At 34.5% G+C, this 27,380-nt stretch overlaps 1 protein-coding gene across 3 annotated transcripts; it reads left to right on the forward strand.

Moving 5' to 3' along the window:
* Positions 1–1,058: 1,058 nt before the first annotated feature.
* LOC106109013 (mucin-5AC-like) lies at positions 1,059–26,498 on the forward strand. Of its 3 annotated transcripts, none has more exons than XM_013290405.1 (11): positions 1,059–1,168; positions 1,413–1,516; positions 17,616–18,578; positions 18,688–18,867; positions 18,951–19,612; positions 20,270–20,379; positions 22,074–22,180; positions 22,733–22,897; positions 23,195–23,381; positions 24,368–24,523; positions 24,906–26,498. In XM_013290405.1, exons 2-11 carry the CDS (start codon positions 1,497–1,499, stop codon positions 25,113–25,115), a joined length of 2,760 nt encoding a protein of 919 aa, XP_013145859.1. In that variant the 5' UTR covers positions 1,059–1,168; positions 1,413–1,496; the 3' UTR covers positions 25,116–26,498. The 3 variants fall into 3 exon arrangements, with proteins under 3 accessions (XP_013145859.1, XP_013145861.1, XP_013145860.1); XM_013290407.1 differs by having other exon boundaries at positions 18,700–18,867; XM_013290406.1 differs by lacking the exon at positions 1,059–1,168 and adding an exon at positions 1,175–1,266.
* Positions 26,499–27,380: the final 882 nt, after the last annotated feature.

Genomic DNA, 27,380 nt, shown 5'->3' on the forward strand with positions numbered 1-27,380 from the left:
GTTTTTTATGGTTTGTTATTCGTGACACATGCGACGTCCTGGGAAAATTTGAGTGTAATTGTATATAAAAATAAGACACGACAAAACGATGTGGGTGCGACATAAGTTCGCTATATGTTTTTTTTCAATCATTAAAATTCAGAGACTACTGCGAAGAAGAGCAAGAACTGGACAGTGGCGAGTGAGTCGTACGTCCTTGACTTTTTGATGCATTGCCTAGAGTGGACCGCGCTACCAGTCGACACACATCATTATATATTCATCAGCATTTTTGACGCGTAATGTATATTTGCCCTCACTTCCTCATCATCTAATATAGGCATTTGAACTTTTCGGGAACCACTTATTACTTACTGGGTCATTATTGTATTGAATTTTGAAAATAAGTTATTTTAAGATTATATTTGTGTTCATATAATACAGTCAAATTGTCGACTGCTGTAATATACGATCTACTAAGTTAATCCTCTATGTTAAGCGACTCTTAGCTCACTCTTACTAAATTTTAAATTCAATATTTCTAAGTACGATTCATAATTTTTCAATAAGCCACTAGGAGCACCGTTGAGTTTTGTAATCTTATATGATCGTATCTGATGCTAAATATCAAATATCTATGCAATCATATATGCTAACAACTGATGAGTAATAAATTACAATTGCGATGAATATAGAAAACATGTTTGATCATTAAACATTTTTGAAAAAATATATTACGCAGTGAGCGTGTCACGCGTTTATGTCTTTTGTTCTAACGCATTGCCTAAGCTTTCTGTCTGTTACAAGCGTTTATCGTCTTACAAATTAATGTTTCTTTGTATCTCTTTATACATTTTATTAGGGTTCTTCAATGTTGCCCTATTTCAATGTAACCGTATCCTGAAATGATCGATGGTAAAAGAGTTACGTGAAAACACAGGTGCAGGGTAAAAAGTCAGCGAGGGCGCGGGCGCGGAATGGTTGGTACGTGTCAAGTTCCGAGGTGGACAAAGTGTCCAAGGGTGAGCTGGTGCCGGAGGGAGGCGGCGGCGGCGGCCGTGGCGGTGGCGGCGGCGCGCGGGCACAGCCTCTGCGGCTATAAGTAGGAGGTGCGCGCGCCGCGGCGAGGTTAGTCGCCGTTCGGCAGCGCGTCGCCTGCGGTGTTATTCTTCCCCGCCGTCCCCCGCCGGTGCGTTCCACTACCCCCTCGAAGTCCCTGCACGCACTCGCCTTTCTCACACGATCACCGGCGATCCTCGTTTGCGCAACCTAGTTCAAAACCGAAAGGTCGCCACTATTGGCATTTAGCGCTCTTTGACATTAACGTTGCATTTGAATGTGTGATGTAGCTTCCTCATCGAGCTTCAACTGTCTGTCGCAACTGTGTGTCGTTTGGGAAAGGCGCGTGTGCTGACGTGAGGTTTCTGTTGCAGTCAGCAGCCCGCAGCCCGCAGCCCCAGAGAGCCGGGCCGTGCGTACGCCATCGCACACACCAACTCAACATAGCCACCGCCAACATGCTCGCCAGGACACCACTGTAAGTTTTATATCCATCAGTATTACGTACTAATTGTTAAAATATAGCTGTCAATAACGTTAATAGTGTGTGATTACTTTCTAAATCAAAGCTGATCAGTACGGGTCTGCTTGAAACCAGTCAGTGTGTTGTCACTTTCATCGGCTGTTTGCATAGGTGAATCTTGCGCAGACTCCGGGCTTTATGTAATACTGCACGAAAGATGGCTTGGTTCGTCTTTTACCGATACCGCGAAAATTTGATCTGATTTCTCGTGTGGAAATCAGGTGTTTGTTGCCCAACGGCAGCTGACTGACATCACGAATGAGGGCGCGTATTTCTCAATGAAGGCTGCGAAACATTGCTTTAAAATATGCAAGACTCAGCGCGGTCGCATATTGTTCCCACAACGAACTTAGTTCAAATCACAGCTTCCCCGTTACACTGTTATATTTAAAAGTTCCGTAGATAATTGTAGTCATTGTCAAGTACGAAGTAATGAAAACAGATCTCATATTTTCTTCGGTACGAATTGTAAATGTAGTAAGGTTTTGTAAGTTACGAGAAATATTAAATTACGCTTTGTAGTAGAATTTAATAAAAAATGTACAATGTTCGCAAATATACAAGGAGGGCTGGGCGTTGTTTTTTCAGACTTCACTTTCAAAGCTCAATTTGGTCATGGATGAGAGTACCGGTTTAGCGTTAAGTTTAGAAGTCATGACATATTGTTGCAACATTTTTCTGTGAGTCGCGTCTCAAGCTTAACATGCATGCAACTCCTCGGTAATTTATAGTCAATGTCAGTCATATTTCCATAAACATAAAGGTATAAAATTACTATTGCCGAGGCTGATGACTCAAACCGGATTTATAAATGAAATGCCCTTTTGACATGGTTGAGCTTTTAATGTCTGTTAATTGAGTTACGGTGAAGATAAAATGACTGTGCAACATTGAAAAGACAAGTTCGCTACATATATTTATATTCAGTTATAGTCATACACGAGCCGCTTTTGTCAAACTCTCTCTGTTAGGTTTGCGTCACAAGGCGCTAAATGGCTTTTCGAAAACACAATAGGGGCATCGTGTTTGTTTTCTTGCACTGAAATGCCAAGTCCAGCAGCGGATATGTGCTGATGACTAGATACGATGACACAATAGTCTCAACTTTTATTAATTTAGGAAAGTTCACACATCTTATGACTTATTTCGGTTATAAATTTAGATGCCACTCGTAATTATCTAACTTTGTTTTAACGTTATGGATCTGATGGTCACTTTAATTGTCAACTATTTACATATGTCGGTACGAAGTCATTTATTAAATTTATTCTTGTTAGTTTTGAAAATAAACCTCCGCTAATCGCTTGTATTTTCTTATTACTGGCATGTTGGTTATACAAATACAATATAGCTTTATCGATATCAAGAAACATTTGTAATAACATTCTAGATACAGCTAAAACAAAACATTTAATAAACTTTAAAATAATAGTTTTTCAAGTTTTGATGGTATCATTAATTTACCATATTTTTGTTCAAGCGGCTATTTTACTGAAAAGTAGTCAGTAATAATTAATATAAACCAAGTGTTCGCATAACTTTTCCATTTATTAGAACAAAGCGCGATTATTCAACCGTACAATGCTTAATTACGTCACCTCAAAATTCCGGCCTACGTCTATATGATTACATATATTTTTACTTTCGCTATCAAAATGGTAATGTAAACACGGCTTAAATTTTGTCACTACTGATGCGTAATTCGCTTTAGGTGGTATTTGAATACAAATCAGATTTGGAATTTCTCCGCGTTACAGATTCGGCTATGTAACGCCAATAAAGTGTTGTACTTGAAAAGAAAGTAACCGTCGATAGATATTTACACCACGTTCATACGTTTACTGAACACATTTCGTAACTAATGATTCGAATTTATAAACGCGTGTGAAAGCATTCGAGAATTACACGCAGTGTGACGTTTACCGCCTATTACATTTTTTATTCTTAACTTTACATCACACGTTTCAGTGTAGCTATTGTTAGTTCTCTCTTTTATACTTTTATTAGTAACAACTATTGAATTTTACAGTTTAGGCAGTATGAAGTATTCATAATATAAATTAAATTACTGAAATTCTTAGACAAAATATTTTATGCTAATCTTAAGTTTACCTTGATTTTAAGTTTCTTGATGTAAATTCTTATTTGAAATCATTTTACAAATGCGATCAAAGAATTTTAATTAGAATTAAAGATTGATTGTATAAAAGCTTCGGCAATTCCTATCGACATTATCTATTCGCGAATAAATAACATTTTATATATTAACATAATTAACTCCAATCCATTAAAAGTAAAATGATAATTAAAAAAACTATTACAGCTACTTAAAAAAAACCAGAGCCATATTACGTAGCTGACAGAAGGGTTTTTCGCGCAACTTTGACAAAAATAACATTATTTTCATTATCATCTGCTGTGATTAACACGTGCACAAGTAAATTTTAATTCTACAGTTAGAATTAAAGGTGTGTGGCGGGCTTTATATAAGTTTTTCAATTGAAGGCTTGATTGAATTCTAATATAAATACTCAATATTGATTAAATGTTCTGTTCAATCCATTCTGTTGGTTTGTAGTTGTCTCGTGTCCGTGCCGTCGTCGTCGCGTGCCAGTCGCGTGTCGGTCGCGCGTTGCGACGTCACCGGCGCGACTCGTCTTCGACTCCATTCGACCTTCACTTTCGCTTTTTACGTGTTCCGGCGTATCTCAGCGCGTGTGCCTTGTCACGATGTCCGCTACTATTATTTTTTTAATTACAAACCAGTTAGATTAAAATTAAGAAGCAACGGAACTTATAAATAGCGGTATTTAGGCAAGTCATAGTTTTTATGAAACTTAGTTTTCGTCGTAAATAATTATCGGTTTCACTGTCCTTCACAAATATCTTCGCAAGTGGGGACTGTAATTATAAACTGAATGTCGGATTTCCAAAGGAAGACAACATCATTAAATACGACTTTTGAGACAGAGCAGAAAGTTTATCCTTATTACATCTGTTTTTCTAAATAATTGAGACGTTTGAATTGTTTTCTGTAGTAAGCTAACTGTCGCACTTAGAGTATGTTACACGTTACGTAGTCGCATGTGCATCGTTTTGTTTAGATTCGATCGATTTCGTAAGATTACGAAATTCATTAAAAATATTAATGGTAAATGACGTGATAGGTCGGCATTTGAAATTGTAATTAGCCGTATTATTGATAGAAGTTAACTAATTGATTGTATTTATTTTTATTTTTAAATTTGCTCAAATAAATAGTCTTTTTAAATCAATATTAACACGCGAGCCCACGGAATTAGTAACATCAAAAAACATCTTCATCTTACGTTACTTTTGCTATAATTTTACACAGGATCAAATTACAAACATTTACGAAGGTATGGTCAACATCTAATAATAGCAACTCAATGCATGCCTGTATAACAGAGAAACAGGTAGAGATTTTGGCTTTCCATTAGGTTCTAGCATACTCTGGTTTCTTTTTCGCGTACTGTAGTACGTATGAATGCTTGTCGGTTTCAGCTTCAATTATTATTAAGTATATAAAATTCACATAAAACCTTATTTCCAAAAAACGTTTCGATATCCAAAGAAAAAACTGATAACGTCGTCGATTGTTGCAGGCTACCAACATCCTTGACATTAGTTAAAATATACCAAATGTTACAACCTTGATTCAACGTGACAATTTCTGAAATTAGAGCTTTATGTTAATAGGGCTACGTAATATTTTTGGTTACCTTTCGTGATTTCTTTGGAAGTCATATATTTGCGTTTACTTTCACCTCAGATGTTTCTATAGAAATGAGAAATCACCTTTACACCTTCGACCATTAGTATCGTAACCATGATATGTCACTTTCGATAAATGAAAATAGTCATTAACAATAATCTCAAATCTGGTAAACATATAATTAAATGGTATAATTTCTAACTCAATCATAATTTTACTTATGTTATGAATGAGAAAGTTTGTACGTTTAGATGGATGTTTCTTGGTGTCCTTAACGGCTAAACGGATCACTATGAAATTCGGCATAGATATAGAGCATATACGGGTACGCGTTATACCAGACTGTAATCTATCTCTGTTCCAAATGCATCCATCTGTTCAGCTGTTTTGATGTGACTTGATAGTATAATTAGTAGTAATATGAAGTGAGATTGAATTATATTATATGCAGCATAAAGGGTACGCTTATCTGAGTGGTCGAGTTTGATGCTTTGCACTTTCTACATGTTGATATGTCAAGGACAGCTAGCGTGTATCGGCGACAGCGCGACGGGTCACGACCCATCGGAGCTAATCCCACCACTGTTGCGTAACCACCAAAAACTCGTCGTACACCAACTTTGACATAATTAAGCTTGTTTATCCGCGATCGAAACCAGCCTCTTGGAACCTGCTCTACAACTATTTTTATTGCTTGCCCACCGTTATAACATTGATACAATCTCATACCATAGTTCCAGCTCGTTCGAGCTTGAAGCGGTAAATTATCAAAGTTATTTTCTAAGCACGTGCTTTTTTATCTCACTTTAAGTGTACTTTAACAACATTTTACTAACGATTGTTACAACTGGTAGACCTTAGTATTATAAAAAAACATTTCTGATGATCTCTCTAGTTACTATTCCAGTACACTATTTATTCCATAATGTAAGAATACAAAATAAATTATTGGAATGTGGTAAGTTGTAATTCTATGCAACTTTATCGACGCCAAGGCAAGAATGTGGCTAGGTCGTGACCTAAATGTTTAATTTGTCTTACATTTGCTTGATGAAACATTGATTTAAATCCTACGTTTATATTTAAACGATTATAACCTAAATAGGAAACAAACAAAAACCATTTCTTCGATCATATTACCACTTAACTATAGGTGGGATCGTGGTCAAGCGCTGATTTTTAAAATAATAGAAAAAAACAGATTTCGGCTGCAACGATTTATAGTTATGTTACACCGTAAATAAAATATTTTTATATAAACCTAAGTTTATAACGTAATAGAGAAAGGCGCTGCCACTTTCAATGTAAAAATATAATTATGATTTCGTCTTCCTTGTCCATTGTTTACAGGCAACGTATAATAATTATAAACGTAATTTCTTGTGAAATAACTTTTGTTAAAATAATAAATCCAATTGTAGACACATTGTCAAGTTTTAGAAATTATCAATATTGTTTAGAAATCCTTCGTATTTTAGTAAAAAAAAATTGGCGAAAGTGTAACTAATGAACCGTCGACTAATGTTATTAATAGTAATCGTAATATACGCTTGTCATGCAATACAAGTTGGTCAGCTAACTTTTAACATTCAATTGGAATGACCTCTCGGTGTATATGAATAATCAAGTTGTTCTCTATTAGGCAAATTTATCTGATCGCTTGATGTTTTATTAAATCACTAATCACGTTGCCCCGCCGATTTAATTTGATGATTTTGATGCGGAGACTATACGAATACCACATTAACTATTCATAGACGAACAAGGCGCCGATTTTAGGCATTCGGCATTTAGCATATCTATCTATGAGTCTGTTTGGTTACCCTAATTAAAAACGAAGAAGTAATAGAGATACTGATAAAATTAACTATAATGAATTGAAATGCTTTAAGATTACATCTATCTATCTATATCTATACATATAATAAAATTGGAGTGTCTGTTTGTAACATCAAAAGAAAAATGCCACATTTCGGGAAGATTATTGATGATATTTGCGATGATGATAACGAAAAACGCATTTAAATTTTTTGTATGTCTGTCTGTTCGCAAGCCGCGTTTGTTCCGGGTATTCTCCGAAAGGGCTATGCCAATTTAGACCGGACTTTCACTGAAGGGTAGCATATTATAGACTAATTTATTATTTTAATAATTCCGTGGACGAAGTCGCGGGCAACATATAGTTTTAAATATGTTCAAAGCTTAAATAAGAAGTCAATAGATATAATAGAATGCGAACAGAATAGATATTTGAAATACAGGCAAACAATGTTTGCGCAAACTGCATTATATCATCGGGTTTCGTAAGATCATTTCGCGCATCTCTCGAGGAGAAAAAGCTAAGGTGTGTCATAAGTATTTGACATTGGATTAAATCTGTTGCGTCACTGACATTAAGCGAACTGGGTCCGGGTACGATCCCTGATTCATTTATGGCAGAAACAGAAAACTCGGTTATATATTTTTACCATATTATGATTATAATGTTATCACTTTCGGTTTCGACCAGTTTCACTTTCCTGCCGATGACCTTTTGCGGAATGCGATGAGATAACGAATGAATAAAACATAAACCATTTGTTTTGTTTGTTGCGTTAACACTGGGTCTATGATATTTGTTTGCGTGTTTGTTTTTTTCACATTTCAGGAAATTTAGATTACTATTTTCTAAATCGGATAGACAATATATGTTAGTTTGTTGTTTGCCTGATAATGAGTAAGAAAATGCGTATACAAGTCGAATCAAATAAAGCGCTGCCGCCGCGCCTCGGTGATTGGTTGAGTGGAATTGACCTTGGCTCTTTCCACGTCCATGGTCTGCTTAGCACGTGACGAAAGCTCTTCGTATATTGTATTTTAAACAAAAGTTGAATAAATGCAATCCGAAAATCACGTAACCAAAACAGAAAAATCGAGACATTGTTTCAATTAATTTAAATGCAAAATTGTTTAAAATGGGGTTAGTTATATTTTAGATAATGTTTAATCTATCCTTTACTTTTATTTATTTTGGTTTACGCATAATAACTATATCTGAAATTACAATTTTTCACGTTACATGTATATTGCGATCAGATAAAATTCTATTGAAATAAATGATTTTTTAAATATATATTTTCTACTGGAATGAGTTTTTACAAAGAACTAAAAAACTTTTTCTAGAGTAATCTTTATCCTCTGATACTAGAATATGGTTTTTGGAAATAGAATTGATCGATGTTTTAACAAAGAACGTTGTGTGTTAAGAAAACACATGGAGGTTGCACACGATACGAACGCACGAGCAGTTCCTGTTTACGAGACATGTTTTATGAGGTAAAAGTTGATTTTCTACTTGGAGAAGCGTACGTATTTAGCAACCACGAAACCTTGACATGAATGGATACGGGAGCATAGAGAAATTTTATCCAACATCTGTTAAATTATTAGGGAATACAGCCCGATTGATGCTTAAAACGAAGCACATTCTTACAAAATACGCTGAGACACTAATGTACGGTGAAGTACTACTAACAGACCAATTAAAGATATTAAAAAGAAATAAAAAACGAGTAAACAAATGAAAATGTTGGAAAAGATTATTTTTTCTCAATATTATTTACAATAATTTATTGTATAAAGTTGTTTTGTTGTTTACAGTTTAGAAGAATAACACGAACTTAATTGATCAGAGCTTACCCAATAGCATAATAGCTGTATATACGGTGGTAATCGATTACTTTTGCTTTAGCAATAATCGAAAAATCGAAACGGCTGGTGAGGAGTTTTGACGTCACCACTTGAAAGCGGTGGGGTCATCATTTATTGCATGTCCGTGAGATTTCTCGTGCTTTGTTCATCGGAGAGTGCGCAAGAATTGCATTCCACGCATACTCATAGCATAATACACGCTATTTTGAAATTATTTATGGAACAATTTAATAGTTACTTTAGAAAAAACAAGCGTATGATTGTTTTACCGAGTTCACGGGTGATATTGGTTCTAGATATGAAGGTATTATAGTATACGTACATACCATAAGATTAGTAGAGAGATAAAAGTCAACATATAAAAACAATATGTACGAGTATGTCCGTGTGTCCGCGTCAGGCGTAGACCGGCTCAGTGCGTGCTGCGGATGCTTGATGCGCTTTATAATTCCAATCATGCGCAACTTCGACTCCCTACGACAGCAATATATGTCTTGGTTTACGTATTTATAAATTCATCATTAAATATACACATTAATGTGTATTCTGTCTTATACATTTTTTTTTATTACTTTATAGTAGCAGTTTTATTTGTCAAATTTCTTTTCACTACTGATAAATATAATAAATTTTCAATGAGATTTACTATTTGATTCGAGAGTCATCTTGTTATCACATGCCTTTGCTGAATCAGAATGATGCCTAACCTCCTAAGGGTGCTATAGCCTCAGTGTTTGTAAAACACCGCTGTAATCAAGGTGCGCTCTGTTATAATTTACCTATTTAATAGTGACATTAAGTGGACATTTGAAAATATAGTACGTCCTTGACTACACACATATGACTCAGATGAAATCCGCAAGCAAATAATGTCGTCACAATATTGGCGAGGTCGCCTACTTTATACATATCCTTATATTGTATGAGACCCTTGTTAATATTAGAAACTTGGATCTCATCTTCACAGAACAATAAAACTCACATACCTTTAGTTCTGTACTTTACATTTATCTTATTAGGGTTTGAACCAATCGATGTACTTATAAAGTGTCCGTCATAAAAATCGTACATACCTACATCGATATATGATCAAATGATTTGATAAAAAAAAAATCTGCGAAATAATAATCGATGAATGATATCGGCTGATAATATTAAATTAATTTATACGATTTTCTAGAAACAAAATTTACTTACGGAAATTCCCGAAGTGAGACAATCCGAATAATTTTAAGTTAAGGAAAAATACATTAAAAATAAAGATTAACTTTAAAAATAATTTCTTGGAATTTCTGTGTTTTTTTCCTCATGTATACTAAATTATCATTGTTAGATATTTGTGTTCTTAAATTTATAATAATATCGATGGCATTTTAGTTAATATAAACAACGTAGAAAGCGCGATACAATACATTACACAATTCCGAGAAATGCAATAGCAATAATAATAAATTTAAGGCATGTTCCAACCATGTGCATGAGGTGAAAGCTGTAGGTTGCGGGTAAAATATTAATTCTAAAATAAGTATTATTGCGCACGTTCACAGTATCCAGTGTGTAGTAAGTTTTATTCCGAAATACTGGCATTTAAAGTATAGATTTATCGGCAACAAAAATTGCCTGTACTACCAACTTCTTTGCACAATACTCTGTTACAAAATTTACGTATGACTTCGCAAAAATAATTGATTGTTAATTTCACTTAACGTTACAATTTATATACAACATTAATTTTTATTATACGAACCGTCCTACAAAAATACATAACATTAGTTAAAGTAAAATGTAATCGACACAAGTTTTACGTAAGACATTATAACGTTGACCTACCAAAATTCTTAATTTCGGCACCTTGATAGTCTACTTATTATGAATTGCTTAAAAAATTTACTTAAATTATAAACAAGTAAAAGATTTGTTTGCATCGCCTTCGCACATTTTAATAAGCCCTAAAGGTTGTCACGGTTACGTTTCGGAGGAATATGAATCGATTGAATTCATTCCAGTTAATCCAAAAGTTAGTCCCAACTAAAATACACCTATACTTGCACAGACTAAAACCTCAATCTGTGGCCCACACACATATTGTCATGTCTACATGAACAATTCACCTGTACCCTAAAAAACCCTATGACCCTTTGGCAGTTGCGCTACATTTGTATCGAAACGTTTATTCTTCTAACATGGAACAATTAATCCGTTAGTGGTGAAAAACCATAGACATTCGCTTTCAGTGCACGTTGTAAGTATTAATTGTTACGTGACGACCATAAGGAATATAGCAAGGTTGATGAACCCGATTACCGTTCAAACCTTACAATTTGAAGTGTTTGATTTATGGTACATGCTAACCGATCGCCAATTTATTGACGCCATGATTTATTGCACTTCAAGTCATTGTTGATAAGGGTTAACACCTTTGATATTTAATATATTTTTTTGATATCGATATTTTTAAACATAATTTATTGACCGTCAGTGGTCTTCGGTCATCGACATAACAATCCATCAATAAGTGTTACAACTTATATTTTAAAATATTTTATTCAATTATGTTTAGACGAGAATGTACGGAAAAGCAATTTATTTCAGAGCAACGGTTAAGGACCGACCCTTGAAATGGTCTAAGAGATCAATTATAAACGCAATTGAAGCGCAAATGATATGGACAGAGACTGGTACTTTATTTTTACGAAGATTTTGTAACATTTGCGGTAATTATGATTTTAATCCGTATTGTGTGTTTTGTAGATATTTGTCTAGTTATTTTTGTTTGCGAATTGAATGCGAGTGAAAGAGATAAACAGCATGGCAATCGGTAGTTGGTTACGGTTACATATTGGCCACCGTACGTTCACCGGTGACCTCGGAGCGTACGACAGGCAAACCAGACCTTGTGTCAGGATACTGCCTTACAGCAAATGTTTACTGTCGCCAATGCCTCACCTCGGCGCCGATCGTGTCAATGAATGCTGCAGGAAGTTTCCTATTATTGGAAGTGGCAAGCTTCTTTTAATAATAAAACCATTTTAAAGGTTAACCAAGTTCATAATGTTTTTTGCTACTTTGTCCTTTGCCAATATTGCTGTCGGTTATGGAAGTGGTTTAGGTATCGACAGTTTATAAATTCCAAACAACATTTTAATACAAAATTTGCAAGGCATGAGTGTAATAGGGTCCGGTAAATGCCTTTAGTTACTTTAAGGATTTGTTTGATCGGGCTGTCGGCCGAGACTCTCAATAACGTTTTGTTTTTTCTCACCTTGAAACAGCTTGGTTGATCTGAATTACCAATATAATGATTATAGTAATGGACTTTCTAATATTACCATTTATTGCGTGAATCGGGTTATTTAACTGGTATTTGACATTGATACGTAGGTTTAAATAATGAAACGCAGTCTCAAACATTATAGTGATAACAAAATACTTTTAATAGTTAACTTTTTGTTTGCTTCTAAACATGGATAATAATTCTTAGTAAGGGTGCCTGTTTTACTGTAAACAGTATTTCATATGTACTTTTGAATTTGTAGAATGATAATGACTACAATAAATGTCGTAAATAGTTAACACTGTATGTGCATCCGTGTATTACAATGACGTTTCATTCTTTATCGGAAAAAGGAACTAAAACCGACCATTTTGTTTAATTATCATTTAACTACACTCAGGGAAATGCTATACAATGCTACAGTGAATGTCACTTTTATTATGCAATAACTGATAATGTTTTCATAGTAGGTACCTTGTGAAATAACTCGCACTGATCGACATTGTTGAACATTGGTCAAGCCTTAAACTATAACAGGATATAGTGGATCTCATTCTATTTAATCTGCCAAAATGACTATACAAAGATTCTCTTGGAATCAAAAAAAATATACATATATCTTGTAGCAGCATGTTGTATTCCTTTCGCTATTTATAACAATTTTATAATTTGAAATAACTGTGTTAAATAGATAAAAAGTAGTCTTATACGCTTTATGAGCACCTAATTGCCTTTATTATAGTTGTTCTGATGTAACATTGTGTATTCAGTGACACCTTGACATGGTAATACGAGTCCGTGCCTCAATAACATGATGGAATGGTACACTGAGCAATGATATGCAGCCGTGCACTACTTCTAATATTTTAACTTTTGAAAGTTAAATGAATGAAACAAGTCCCTTGATACTACAATAGAGCAAGGTTACAATTAGTACGATAGCTACCTTTGACTTACAAAATCATATCAAAGTTGAGAATTGAAGTGAAATATATTTTATATAAAATAATTAAGTTTTTAGAATTTCCTTAGTTTAATAAAATGCGGTTTACCAACTTATAAAAAAAGACGTAATGGCTTGTGACGTTCATCGTATGAAATGCGGATATTATGTGGTTCTTATAACTGCCTCTAGACGTTATTTTCTGATTTATTTTCGAATTAATCAGAAAATGAGTGATAAAATAACTACTGTCATTTTAAAACAATATCACTATCAGTTTGGGATATTATCAGTGATCGTTAAGGGATTCTAAATACAGTGTATGATTTCAAGCCGTGTCACAGTTATGAACTAAATATCTTTGATGGTGTTAGGTACATACTATATCTTGAACGTGTGTTGATAAATTGTTAAAATTAATTGTATGTTCATTGGGTCAGGAACGGTGGAGGGAAATATTAGTTATTCATATATATGACATTTTAATTTAGAGATTTAGAGATCATGCCCGTGTGCATTGCTAGCCAACTACCGTTGGGTTACTTCAAGTGTTAAGTTGCATATTATTAAATATGTAAATACGACATAATGCTAACATGAAGGTGTGGGAAATGTTGAGTAGTCCTTGACCTACTCATTGTACAGGTGGAATTGGACTCCCACGTATAACAATCGCCGTTTCTGTCCAAAATTACGCTTTGGCAACTATCGACGCACGAGCTTTCTGCGGAAACCTGTTTTCCACCGGTTTTCTGTTACTTTTTGCTTAAATGTCAACTCTGCATTTTTAACAAGACTATTTTATTTTATACCGATTATAAATGACTCTTTATTAGATGATTATGCATGGACAGACAAAACCTGCTGTCGTTGGGTAATTTCGATAACACTATGTCCTGTTACATTTTATACCGTCATGCTTTTGATATTTTTCCATTTAGTTTATTCTACAACAATCGGCTATTTGGTATTTCACGATTGCGAATACGCATTCTGTAGCGCGATAAAGTGATCATTACATTACATTTGCTCATACCTTTAGACAAAAATAGACCGTGAGATACAACGAAAAATATTTTCGTAACGCAACTTCATTGCTCTCGCTTGCTAATACTTAATTATACTACGAGGAATTTTTATTAATCAACGGATAAAAAACTTTAGAGATTGATTGTGGTACGGTGAGCAAAACAACCAGCGACCTAATATTGCAAATAAAGTAGACGGTGGAATAATCTACACAAGTTTATGAGAGGTTGTTACAGTAAATGTAAACTATTGATTTTGTTAATTGGAGCTGCAGAGATTCAAAATAAATAAACATTATCAAGGCATGCTTTTATACTTAATTTCAACCATAAGAGATTACGCACATGACATTATTTTCATACTAGCTTTTTCCCGCGACTTCGTCCGAGTGGAGTTAAAAAAACAATAGCAAGTAGCCTATGTCTTTTTCCAGACTATGTTCTACATCTATGCCAAATTTCAACAAGATCCGTTCAGCTGTTCAGGCTACAAACGCTAACAAACGTTCATCCATCCATCTAAACTTTCGCATTTAGAATATTAGTAGGAAGTATGACTAGTATGATAAGTTTGGGCGATAAATGAACCAGGTTTCTTTATGTTAATCCGATTTTAAAATTGTTATGCGAATTTGACTTTTTTAATAGTTTGAATCTATACATTATGTTGTTTATGTCATAAACTTTAATAACAGAGTTATTGCGTGATTTGTGTTGTGTAATACATTGCTTGTGATGTTAGGTGTATAGAAGGTCATCCCTCCTTATAAGTTTTGAGATACAGCAATGTATATAATCAATTTCTATTGTTAACTGTGACCTCAATGCTCATACGTTACTAACATTTACTTGACATTATCTTGTAGGTGTTCGGTGCACGGTGAAGTAAACATTCATACTGTCATTTTGTAACAATTAGATGGTTTTGCTACTTTAGAAATGGACTAGACAAATATGACCAAACAAACTATGAAGTGTCACAAAAGTTCATGTTCTCACTCTAACCACAATGTTATTATGTATGAATGTTTAACCACAATACTTATATAAACTTCTGTTACAAAATTATTACGTAAGGTAATTTAAGGATGTCCTGGGTCTTAAAGTGCGTGCATCCGCTTCACATATTTATGTGAATATGTAGGTATAATGCTTGCAACATTTGTTTTTTAAAGACACGTTTGTCAGCGTGTTCTTTCATTTAAAACAAATCTCACTTATTTTTTACCTTACTGATTTATATATTTTATAAATGGAGTTATTAAGATTTTTTAAATATGTTTTTAAATGTTAAAAGATTGTGTTTTTCGAACCTTGGATTGGTTTCCGGGCGAGGCATATTTAATGACTTATCGGAAGTCACATGTAGTATCAAATATCTTTTGGTAGTGTATTATATCGATAAAGATTAACCTTATTCGTATGGAATTTTAATTATTTTAAAAACATTCTTTATCAAATTTTGAAATCATTGTAAATTAAGCGCTGTAAGGTCAAAGTCTTCATATTTTGTGAAGATGTTCACATAGATATATTTTGCGAGAGAATAACTTCCTTATTAGTCGGCCGAGAGTCAGTGCGCCACGTGTACTGTTTGGTTGAATAGCCAGGTTGTCGAACCTCGGTGTAATCGAGTCACGCAAATCGGAGTTACGACATGCACGAACCATCGTCTGGAGACATTAGGCGTGGAGATGACAAAGTTACGATATAATGTTGATGTCGGATGTTTGCTACTCTGTTTTAACTTCGGCTCCGTTTTAATAGCTTTGTTTTTTGTTTGCAGTGCAATAATTATACATGAACGTAGTAACAAGTCTGCAATTCCACTTCGAAGTAAATTTGATCTAATTTCTTTGTTTTCAATTGTTTATTAAAATACTTTATTTATGCCTTATTTATTTTGTCAACAAAGCAAATAACATCAATGCGTGCTGCATGCATTTGTTGTTCTCGGTATTGGTTATCTTCGTATTGCCTTTTATTGCAACCGGTTGACTTACAGCTTTAAGTTTAATATAACCTAAGGTCACTTTGGAAGAACCCAGACATAACCAGTATAGTGAGATCTTCCTTTCGTTCAATTATACTTTTAACGTTGACGAATAAACAAACGAAGTGTTGGCTCCTAATAAAATGGTCTGTAGTCTGTTTAAGTAGATACCTACGCTCACCTAGCCTTGCTCTCAGTGCGACCTTACGTCTAGTGAAATTGAACTAGTACGATAGTACCAGTTCTGTTTGTGCTCGTGTATGGAATTGAGGCTAACTTATTCAGTTGCAGCGTCCATTTTCCCTAACCACAATACTTCTAATAATTATCACGTAATATATTCGATCTTACCTCATACCATATTAAATTTCAATTTATATTTAGCATTATGCAGGCTATACACGTTAGGATTTATATGACGGATATAGGCCTACGTGCATAAACCACACTCAATCTCTACAAACAAAACTGTACATCGAAATTAGATCTTCCCTTCAAGGTCGTAGTCGTTATGTTGAATCCAACGTGTATGGCTTGCTTTAGTGATGGACGTATTACTCACACTATTTGGTTACGTAGCAACCAGCTGCTGTACCTGACAACCCCCGACTGATTTCCGCATCTCATGGCAACATAAGCAAGAAATATCCCGGAAGTCAACTCCTTCCGACTTTAGTAATTGGATTCATTTCTTATGATATAAACGTAAACTTACGTTAAAAAAATCTTGAAGTTATTGATAGGAATACGTTGTTACACTTTAAAAACTTTAAGTTTTATATACTTACTTAAAAATACATGGTAAATCTGCAGATATAAGTAAATAATCGTAAAAATAAATCTAGAATTAAGTATCAGAAATGAAAAGTAAAACTAAGTATTTTTACTACATTGTTCATATAGATATAAATGGTAAATATAGAACACATTTACCAGGCGAAAGTGATCGTCAGTACTGCTCTATCCACTTACACTTTCATTATATTTGCGCACGTTCCTAATCCTCGCGCTTTGACTATCTCTAATATCACACTATTTAGAAATCACGTTACATTTTCTTACATTTTACTTAGGCTTTTTGAAATTGAAGCATCTGTAATTATTATAACTGATTTAAAAAACACGCAATAGAAGTATAATGGTTCAATATCTTGTCTATCATATTGCTATTAACTTGCGCAAGTAAAACTTACTATCATGAGACATTCCTATAGATGAGTCATAGCTTTTTGCTTTGAGTAACAATGAGCACGCTCACCGTTCTTACGCCCCGCTGCAACAGTCAGATGTCGTCTAGATGACTCATTGAATATTAACACGTACTATATCGTAGGCAAATGTCATACTAAATTAACTGACAAAATATGCAATAAAGATATCTTTGTTTTAGGTTCATTTTCATCTGCATCTACACGGTTTGTGCGGATGTAGACATCATCACGGAGCCACGTCCAGGGGAAGAATATGTATTAGTTAGTTCTGGCCAACAGACACCACTGAGAAATTTTGAGACATCACACAAAATACCCGAGAAACACCCACATCATCGGATTTTAAAACAAGATGAAAACAATGAAAAAATTGTCAAGAAATTACATAGTGGAAAAATTAAACACCCGACTGAAGGTATAGTATCCATTGAAGAGGACAAAAAGGCTCTTCTTAAAAAGGGTCAAAAGATTAAGGCGTCCGAATCGATAGAAGTCGATATACCTGTCTCGAAATTAGAGGATATAAAAATTAAGGAGAGCGCAAAGAATGTAGAAACGAATCCAAACTTGGCAGTTGCTTTAGAAGCAATGTCTGAATCCGGTAAACTAAGTAACAAGGCTAGCACGACTACTCAAAAACCAGTTCTAACGACAGAAGCAATCGGCACTACTAAGGCCTACGACTACATTCCTATCAATTTCGATACCATAGATGATATTAATAGTGGTTTACTATCCTCTAACATTAAACTTGAAACCGCTGGTACCGAACAAAAACAACATTCTAGGATACAGATTAAGAAAGGTCCTAATGGACAAGATTATGAATACGAGTACATTTACTATTACTATGACGAAGACGAAGATAGCAGTAAGAAAGAAACTAAAGCTACAACAACCACGGAAAAGATCCCAGAACCTACAGTTAATTCCCATGATGGGCCAGCAAAAGTAGAATCTGAAAATCAAATAAACAAAGAAAGTAAAAGAAGCAAATACAGTACCATTGATAGGTCAAGTGCCACTACTGCGGCTACAGCAGAAGTACAAAATGAAGTTTTGCCTGCTGCGACTAGAGGCCGTTCTCGTGGTCGCTCAAACTTTTCACCCGTACCAGTGGAGGAAGAAATTGAAGATGAAAGGTACTTTTTATCACTCATATTTAAAATATGTTTTCTTTTTGTTTTTTCTTTATTTTTTATAAAATGTTAATTACCATCTGGATTTTAAAATTACCTTTAATTTAAAAAGGCTTCCATCTAGTACTCGTTTCCCGCCCCGTGGCCGTAACTTGGGTGGTTCAGCATCCACTACAACTCATATTCCGGAAGCAACGTCGGAAATCACGAGACAACGAGGTCGTCCACAAAGCGATAGCGTTGCTGACGAATCAATTGGACAAACTAGAAGTAGAGCACGTGCCCATATCAGGTAAAGTTGTTGTGTAATGTTACCTTACTTTGTAAGACATTTCGATTTATATTCCTTAATTTTCTCCACCATGTTTCTTTCAGACGACCAAGTTCGGAACTTGTAGATCTCGATAGCTTTAAGACTCACTCTGGAGACATTCCATCTCAATATAAAGAACCTCCAACGAGATATTCTTCTGAAAGTAAAACTACATCCGAAGTTTCTGAAGAGGAATCAGTTCCTAGTGAACCATCGCATGCTAAGGATACTGTAAGAGAAGGACACAGTCTTAACGGAAATATTAGATTCCAAGAGATTACGGATGAAGCGAAATTACCTTCAGATTATAAGCAAACTACCACATATGAACAAGATACGACCGAGTACACGACAATGACCGCAATGGAGAAGGTTGCCCTCGACCTTTACGCATATTTAGCTGGAGAAAACTTGAACAACGAAATAAGTTCAACTAATGATGTACTAACTTTCGATGGGTCGACTACTGTAGGGGACGATGGGTGGACAACGGAAGCAATAACTACTACAGAAGAGGACACGACTACTAGCACTACTACAACGACAACTACAACTACAACAACGACCACCACAACACCAGCCCCAACAACTACAACTACCACAACTGCCGCGCCTGCAACTCGTCCATCGAGGTTTAAGGGGCGTCCAGGGGCTCGTGGCCGCGCTTCTATCTCGACAAGCCTTGCCACAGAGGCGCCACAGGAAACCTCCACGAGAGCAAGAGGTAAATTTAAAATATTTGGTTTACTTTTATAACTTGTGACAATTCAAATGAACCATGTATCATTATAATCAAAGATTTACCTCTTATAATTTGGGTAAAATGTATAAATTTAAGAGATAACTTGAAGACGATCACAAATTATAAGATTTCATTTAATTTTTCAAATCCTGTTTACACATAGGCTGTGAAGAGAAAGTTGTCGTCACATAAGCTACAAAACAGGCTCTTCTCACGGCCATTTTACTAGCTAAGCTTTCAATAATTATCTCCATGACTTTTATCTATATTTAGTATGTACGATATTTAAAGTGTGCGCGAAAGCGAAATATCAATGTTTCTTATATTGCTTTGCGATTGTGTTATGTATTGTTATGAAATATCATATTACAGCAATTTATTACATTCTCTATACAACACTTAATCACTGCGTGTTGTTAGTTTCTTTCATGACGTGACATCCATCAGTAATTCCTAAATAGAAATATATTGCAATTTTTACGATTTTTTTATAGACATCTATTATAATATAATTAATAGTAGTAATCTTTATCTTTACATAGTATTTAAGCTACGCCCCAAATGTTAGTATTAAAATGTGTTGTAGCGTTATTACTTAGAACACGTGTAATCTTGCTATATACAAGTGTTTCCCGACAGGTCGATTCGGTAAACCGAATGGTGGAAGGAAAACTACCGCGGCTGCGCCTTCCACAGCCGCAGAAAGTGCCTCCGCCGCACCCGTAGACAAGCCCGCAGCACAACCTAAGGTTTGCATCTAACATTTTAATATTTTTACTCCAATGCGAATGTCATGCAATATCCTATGCGTCAGCGATTGTTTGCAATGCGAATTACCATTCTTTTTAATTTGTGTGTAACCAATGCATGTCAATTGCATCATAAATAAACGGGTATTGTGAAATTATGTGTAAAAAAATTACACAATCAATGTAAACTGGGAAATTTAAGATAATGAATGATGATTTATTTACAGCGGTAACATCCGAATACAAAAACTAATTATTTTTAATCACAATAGTTAACAACCGCATTAATGCTATTATTTTCTAATTTTACTAACGCATTCATATCTAATGATATTAATTTGGAATTTCTGTAATTAATAATAGCTTTCAGCTTTCCTTGACTTTAGTAAAATGTTATATTGCTCTTAAACGTTAATCGAAGTCCCTTTCGAAACACTATTCGTATCGTATTCCTTTACTTCCTCAAAAAGAAGTTATTTTCCTATGAAGTAACGATATTATGTAATTTTTTACTATCTTATAGTTAACTTATAACTGCATCAACTTTTTTGTTTTGTCCACTTCTAATGTACAGGAGTTTAAGTCGCCACTTATCCAGCCTTTATTTAAATTTCTTATACGTCCATCTTGGATAATAATGAGAGTAGGGTTCAACAGTAAGAGTCAGACATCCTACATAAATTATTGAAACCATAAGCCTGTGTAAGTAAATGAATGATGTGAGCCAGGACCCTCCTTAAGTCTGTCATTTCTATCTGACCTTTTGTAATTCAGTCGTGACGTCATAATTATGAATATTAAATTTGATACAAGTTTTCGTTGTAAATTTAGTATAGCTTGCGTATTTTAAGGTTTTTATAGGTTCAGAATGGCTTTTGAATACATTTTAATAACACATTCCATTAATAGTCCAGTGACTATGTGACCTATTTACAAACTAACGGTCGAAGGTTCAATGCCGTTGGTTTTTAACCTTTGAATTTCCGTTACATGAATTACTGTTAAACTAAACGTTTCTGACAATACATTCTTTGTCCCTAATAGCACAATAATATGTAATAATAAAAAGTCAATATTGGCTTTTCTTTTCGGATGGATTAAAAATGTGAATCATTTCATCATCTTCCCTTTCTTATCCTAATCTCGAAGGGTCTGCGCCCTAGGAGAAATGTCATATTATTTTCCTTAAGCTTTAATAAATTTGATACGATTTTAAAACAAATCAAAACCTGTCTTGGTTGCGTACGGAACCGTAATCGATAGCGAGCATCAGTAATGCATCAGTAATGACGTTACACGAAGATGACTCGTGCCGATAACCGCTTTCTTTAATGCACGAACTCACGATTGAATTACACAAGTTAAATTTTTCTTTACGCTCATCCGTTTAAATTAATCGCTCATAATTTATTCCGCCGCCAATCGCCACATGCTGAGCCAATGTTTGTATCATTAATATAAGAAAAATCTTGCCTTCATCATTTTACAAAGGAAGGTACAAATCTTTAGTCCCAAAAAGTAACAGTAGGGTACCTATGTAACATAAATACTTTTTAAACACTTTTATAAATTCTACAAAACAGCAATCGAATTCATGATTATATCTGCACCTTTAACTTAAGAAACCGCTAGGCTGCGAGTAATCACTTTTATACAAGTGTTCAGTTAATTTTTAATTATTTCCTTTGTTACAGGCGTTCGGTCGTCGTGGACTGTTCGCAGGCCGAACTCGACCCAGCTCGACAACTGCAGCACCTGCACAAGACACTGCAAACGCGGCCACCGAAGCATCAGTGCCTAGGTATGTTTACACACATATTTATTTTCTTTGATATCTTGACTACAATCAAAGTACGTCGTATATTTAAACATCAAATACTGGAAATGGAGTAACTTTTGCGTAAAGTCTTGTAAATATAACGAAGGTGTACTTTTATGAAAAAAGCACACATATATTTAGAGGTGGCGCTAATTTACGACAGAGTATTGATGAATGGCCAGTAACCATAACATTTTTCAGCGCCCCAAAGAAATAAGAAGTTGCTTACGCTATCCGGAACGTCATTAATTACCCAAATCAAATAGGCAACTTAATCGGTCTATTAATATCAATATTAAACGTGTAATTAAAGTATATAGTGGGCAGGTCGATAAAACTTGCTTTACAGTAATCAGAGCATGCCTCGGTTAGGTAACAATGCTCGCGCACACAATGAAGACACGTACTATATGTTTACTTAACTCTTGATTTTTTTTAAAAGATAAAAATCGTTTGTGTACATTACACTTCAAATGTGTAAGTAATTACCGCTCGTTGTGGCAATAAGGATAATCTTCTATTTATAATCAACAGACCGCGCCTACGTCCCGGTTTGCGTCGGGGATTAACGACAACCGCTGCAACTACTGTCGCGCCCTCCTCGGCTGCGTCTGCTGCCTCGGGTGAGGAGACAACAGCACCCAGCGCTGGTTCAGGAGAAGTTGCCGAAACAACAGCTGCACCGGTCAGAACTATTGGGTAAAGACAAGATTATAATACTAATAGTCATTATACAGTTTTATGATAATTTCCTCCATGACGTAATCTTCAATGGCGCACCTTGCTATCTCCTAGAATGTGATCAGAGATAACTGACAAATCTGAATTTGAATTTGGCGGTCCAGTCCCTCGCACAGTACAGCCTTTATGACTATAAATTTATATTTATAGTACACCCCCTTGACAAGTTTTATTTATTTGGCGTAGTACATATAATTTTTAATAGTACATATGTTACAACTATACATATTTAAAACTTTCCATTGTATATTTCAGTCGCAGACCAGGTCAGATTCGTCCAGTGCCTTCACTGCGACCTGGGCCCAGGCTGAACCTGCGACCAAACGCGCGCGCAAGGCCAGGTTTAGTCAGCGCAGCGCCAACCGAAACCTCCGAGACTCCCGCCGCTGAAACCTCAGCAGCAGAATCATCAGTAACTCCTGCCTCGGAAGCCGATAGTGAGGTAAGGAATAATTGACGGCACATTTATTCGTAAACAAGGCTCAAATATAACTTATTCTAGGCGTACAACAATCATACAACTAAAACGGTCGTTCATTATATGAAGACGATAATTTATTTTAAATGACGGATTTTTTTAACATTAACTCTAACCTCTGAAAAAATATTCTTGATTTGAGGACATTGTTATTTCATTGTTATCAAAGTCACTTTTTTGAAGTAACTATACAATATGAGTGATATGTAAACGGTGAAAATAACAACAACAAATTGAGTCAAACGATCAAACACATTTGAAGACTATTATGGTATTTCTATATACATTCGCAATCTTTATCGCATTTATCTATTTATCATGTCACGATTCGTTGGTAACATTATCAACACTCTTTATAATATTTGAAATTTTATCATAAAAATTACATAATGTACTTACTAAATAAAATAAACATTTGAATTGCTATAGTTAATACTCGCCTAATCAATTAGCGTTAGCTGATGGTAACAAATCTCATTTACTGTAGATTTTTGTATCGTGCGTACAATATGCAAAAGTAATTTTTCTCGTGCCATTTTTTAAATATCATTTAATTTATTTATGCTGCAATTACTTAATCATTTTGTAATGAGGGTCATATTTTTATGACACTTAATGGAAGTGATTTAAAACTTTTTAATTTTCTTATTATGACGGTTTTTAAATTTAAATTACAGCTTTAATTATGAATAAGAAAAAAAAAACAATTTATATTTTATTATTAATAGATAATGGGCGGCAAATCGGGTAGTCACACTTCGTCTACATCTAACATTGTTGTCATGACAACATGCCACATAATGAGTTAATTTTTTTGTTCAAGTAAAGAAAATGCAGATAAATTAAAAAAATCGTATCAAATATTCAGATAATTATAGATTCAAACATAGTACTTGAGTATACCAAAAACTTATCACACTGAAGTATTAATTTATGTTAATCTTCACCAGGGAACTCCAGTTACTCCAGCTCCTGAACAACCGCGTGGAGGTCTGAAGATTAGGAACCGTCTACAGGTTTCGCCGTCGCCCAAGCCACGTGTTGCCGTAACGCCACCAGCTCGTCGTGTCAACCCATTGTTAAAGAGAAAGCAGCCGACCACGGAGGTAAGTACCAAATATAATAACGATATACGTCAATCTTCAGGAATACAAAAATGTCTTTTGAAAATTTCCGCGTACTCATTTGTATAATCATAACGAAAGATTTCGTACACGTTTGTAATCTTTATTATTTTTCTAGTATGAACAGTACGCGTTATCTATGGAATATTTCTTATCTAAGACATTCAGGTGTTTATGTTGCAAATGATATCGTCTTAAAACCGATTTGACTTTGACCCTAACAGCGGAATTCCTCTGCTGGGATTTATATTTAAACTAAGAGTTCAATATGCGTTATGTTACAAGTTTTACGATAGTAGATTTCTACGCTGTAGCTCTTGAATAATCTGTTGTGATAACAGACATGTTAAAACATTATTTCCAGGCCACAACTGAGGCGGTTAAGAAGTTGTCAACGGAAACAACAGAGGAGAGTACGAGTGAGGAGAAGAATGAGACAGAAACGGAGGCTCAGCCAGCGGAAACGACACCTGCGCCTCCACTGCGAGGTCTCGACGCTCTGATAGCCCGCCGCAGAGCTGCCGGCATTGGCCGTGTAGCCAGGCCCGCCAGAGGAACGCGCCAACACAATTAAATTGTTTATAATGTGGAACTCTTGACAAGTACTTCACAGTCATATAAAGTAATAAAGCGACTGAACGATTAACTTCAGGAAATAAGTAAAAAAACCATTCCTAATAATAATTTTCTTCACCAATCTGATTATTTTAGCAGTTCCTCGAAAATAGAGTTAATCGATCGGCAACTTAATCAGTTTCATATTACCTTACTAAATACTCTCTCATAATAGTAAAATAGATCAAGCGTCACGTGTAGGGCTACATACACATTCATGTCTAATATATGCTCTGTGTAGTACATCAAGGTTATTCTACGTATTTTTAATTTTGGTATAATGACATGCTTTTAAAGCACTGGTAAAGTGAACAATAACTGTATTGCCAACATCTTAAATTCCAACAACGATTTGTTTGATTTTAAAACACCTATAAAAATAGGCATGTGTTCTGTTTTCAATTTTTTAAAACTAATTTAAAACTTGTTTTTGCATTAACAGTGCCAAAAATATAACGTAGCAAAGACGTGTCATTTTACTTTAGTCAATTCACTTCCCCAAACTGTTTAGAATTTAGGATAACTTTATTTTTTTAATTTCAATAACATCTCCAATTATAGTAATGTACCAATATTTGTATGTAATTATTTAGGTTTATGTATTTTAGGTGTCTAACATTTGCATACCTTATGTTTCCACGATTCCTTTATTGAATCCAGCCTTTTATATATACGGATACTTCTTAGCGTTTATTTTATGAGTTATGTACATATTAGAATTAATGATTGTTATTGTACGTGGCCACGGGTGGCGATCAAATGGCGACACTTTATGTTCAAATGAATTGCCAATATCATAACTCCATTTGTCTCAAAGTGGTCTTGTACGCCAAAGCAATCAAATTATTACTACATTACTTATATAATGTATGTATTTTAAGTACAGCCAACGATATTCACATTTCGTATAAGTTACACATTTAATTATACATATATTACTCTATTAGAATATTATACATCCTCCATACAATTCAACTATAATTGAATTGTTGAATATTGTTTTAAATTTTATATCCATGAATTATTTGTCTAAATTTGAAAACATACTTTTTTAAACTGAACAAGGATTCTTAGATCAATTTAGAATTATAGATATCGTTAGTTCATTACAGTTTTGGAATTAAAAGACAAAAATTATACAAAAATATCCTAATTTATTACAGTTAAGTCATGAACCTTTCTTAGGGATTAAGCTAAGAAATCGTTTATCAATAGTTACGAAAATTGAGCATCAAATTATTATTTGTATCCTGAAGCACTGATAGTTAGTGCCATCGTGATATGTTTTGTATCTTTCGTAAGTGTGATAATAAACTTAATAATAAGAAAATAATGTACACAATTTATTAGTTTTATTTCTTGTACCTTTCTCTCACTTAACACACATTAACCACTTTTACTTGAATCGCTTAGTTATAAATATAATAAATGAATTGAGGTCAAGCGAAACAGAAAATAGTATCGACGTTCACAGTCGAATACCTTGAACTATGTTTACGACAGCGTTCATAAATTTTTAATAAATACCACTTAAATCGTATAATGTGTTTGTTTTATATTTCAAATGAAATATCGATCTGAAATGCAATAATAAATTGTGCTCCAATTTAACGACTTATCAAATTGTTTTCTCTTATTGGTGTTATTTAGCTTGTTGCGAAAGAATTGCAATATTGTTCATAGAACAAGCAAGAATGATGCCCTCTTACAAATAATGTCGGTTACATGCGTCAATATAAACAACTTGTTATCTTATTCCAACGCTGTCCGTCGCTACTGGTTATTGCCAGCTTTTTACCTTAAAGATTTCATCATGCTACCGCAAATTGGTGTCCCTACAAAACGGCTCAGACTCGTTTACCTCGTATTTAACTTATGTAATTTGTTACTGTTATTTCACTGAAAACACCTTTGTCTTAACGTAGGCAAGAGCAAAACAAAGTAATGAAATCTATGCGACAATTGGCATTTTTTTGAAGCCAAATAATCCACTCACGCATGGTAATAATATTTTTTTAATGGATTGTTAATGTTTTTTTTTTAAACCTGTAGATATTAGAAAGAGATGGGTGGATTGCGTGGAAGGTAGCATGATCAATAAGGGAGTGATAACTGAGACGTATGAGAGAATTATGTGGAGAACAAAAACCTGTTGCGCCGACCCTACGGGATCGGGGTAAGGAAGAATATGATGATATCAACAATGTAATTAAAAAAAATTATA

Source organism: Papilio polytes, unplaced genomic scaffold (genome assembly GCF_000836215.1).
Source record: "Papilio polytes unplaced genomic scaffold, Ppol_1.0 DF821388.1, whole genome shotgun sequence".
NCBI lineage: Eukaryota > Metazoa > Arthropoda > Insecta > Lepidoptera > Papilionidae > Papilio > Papilio polytes.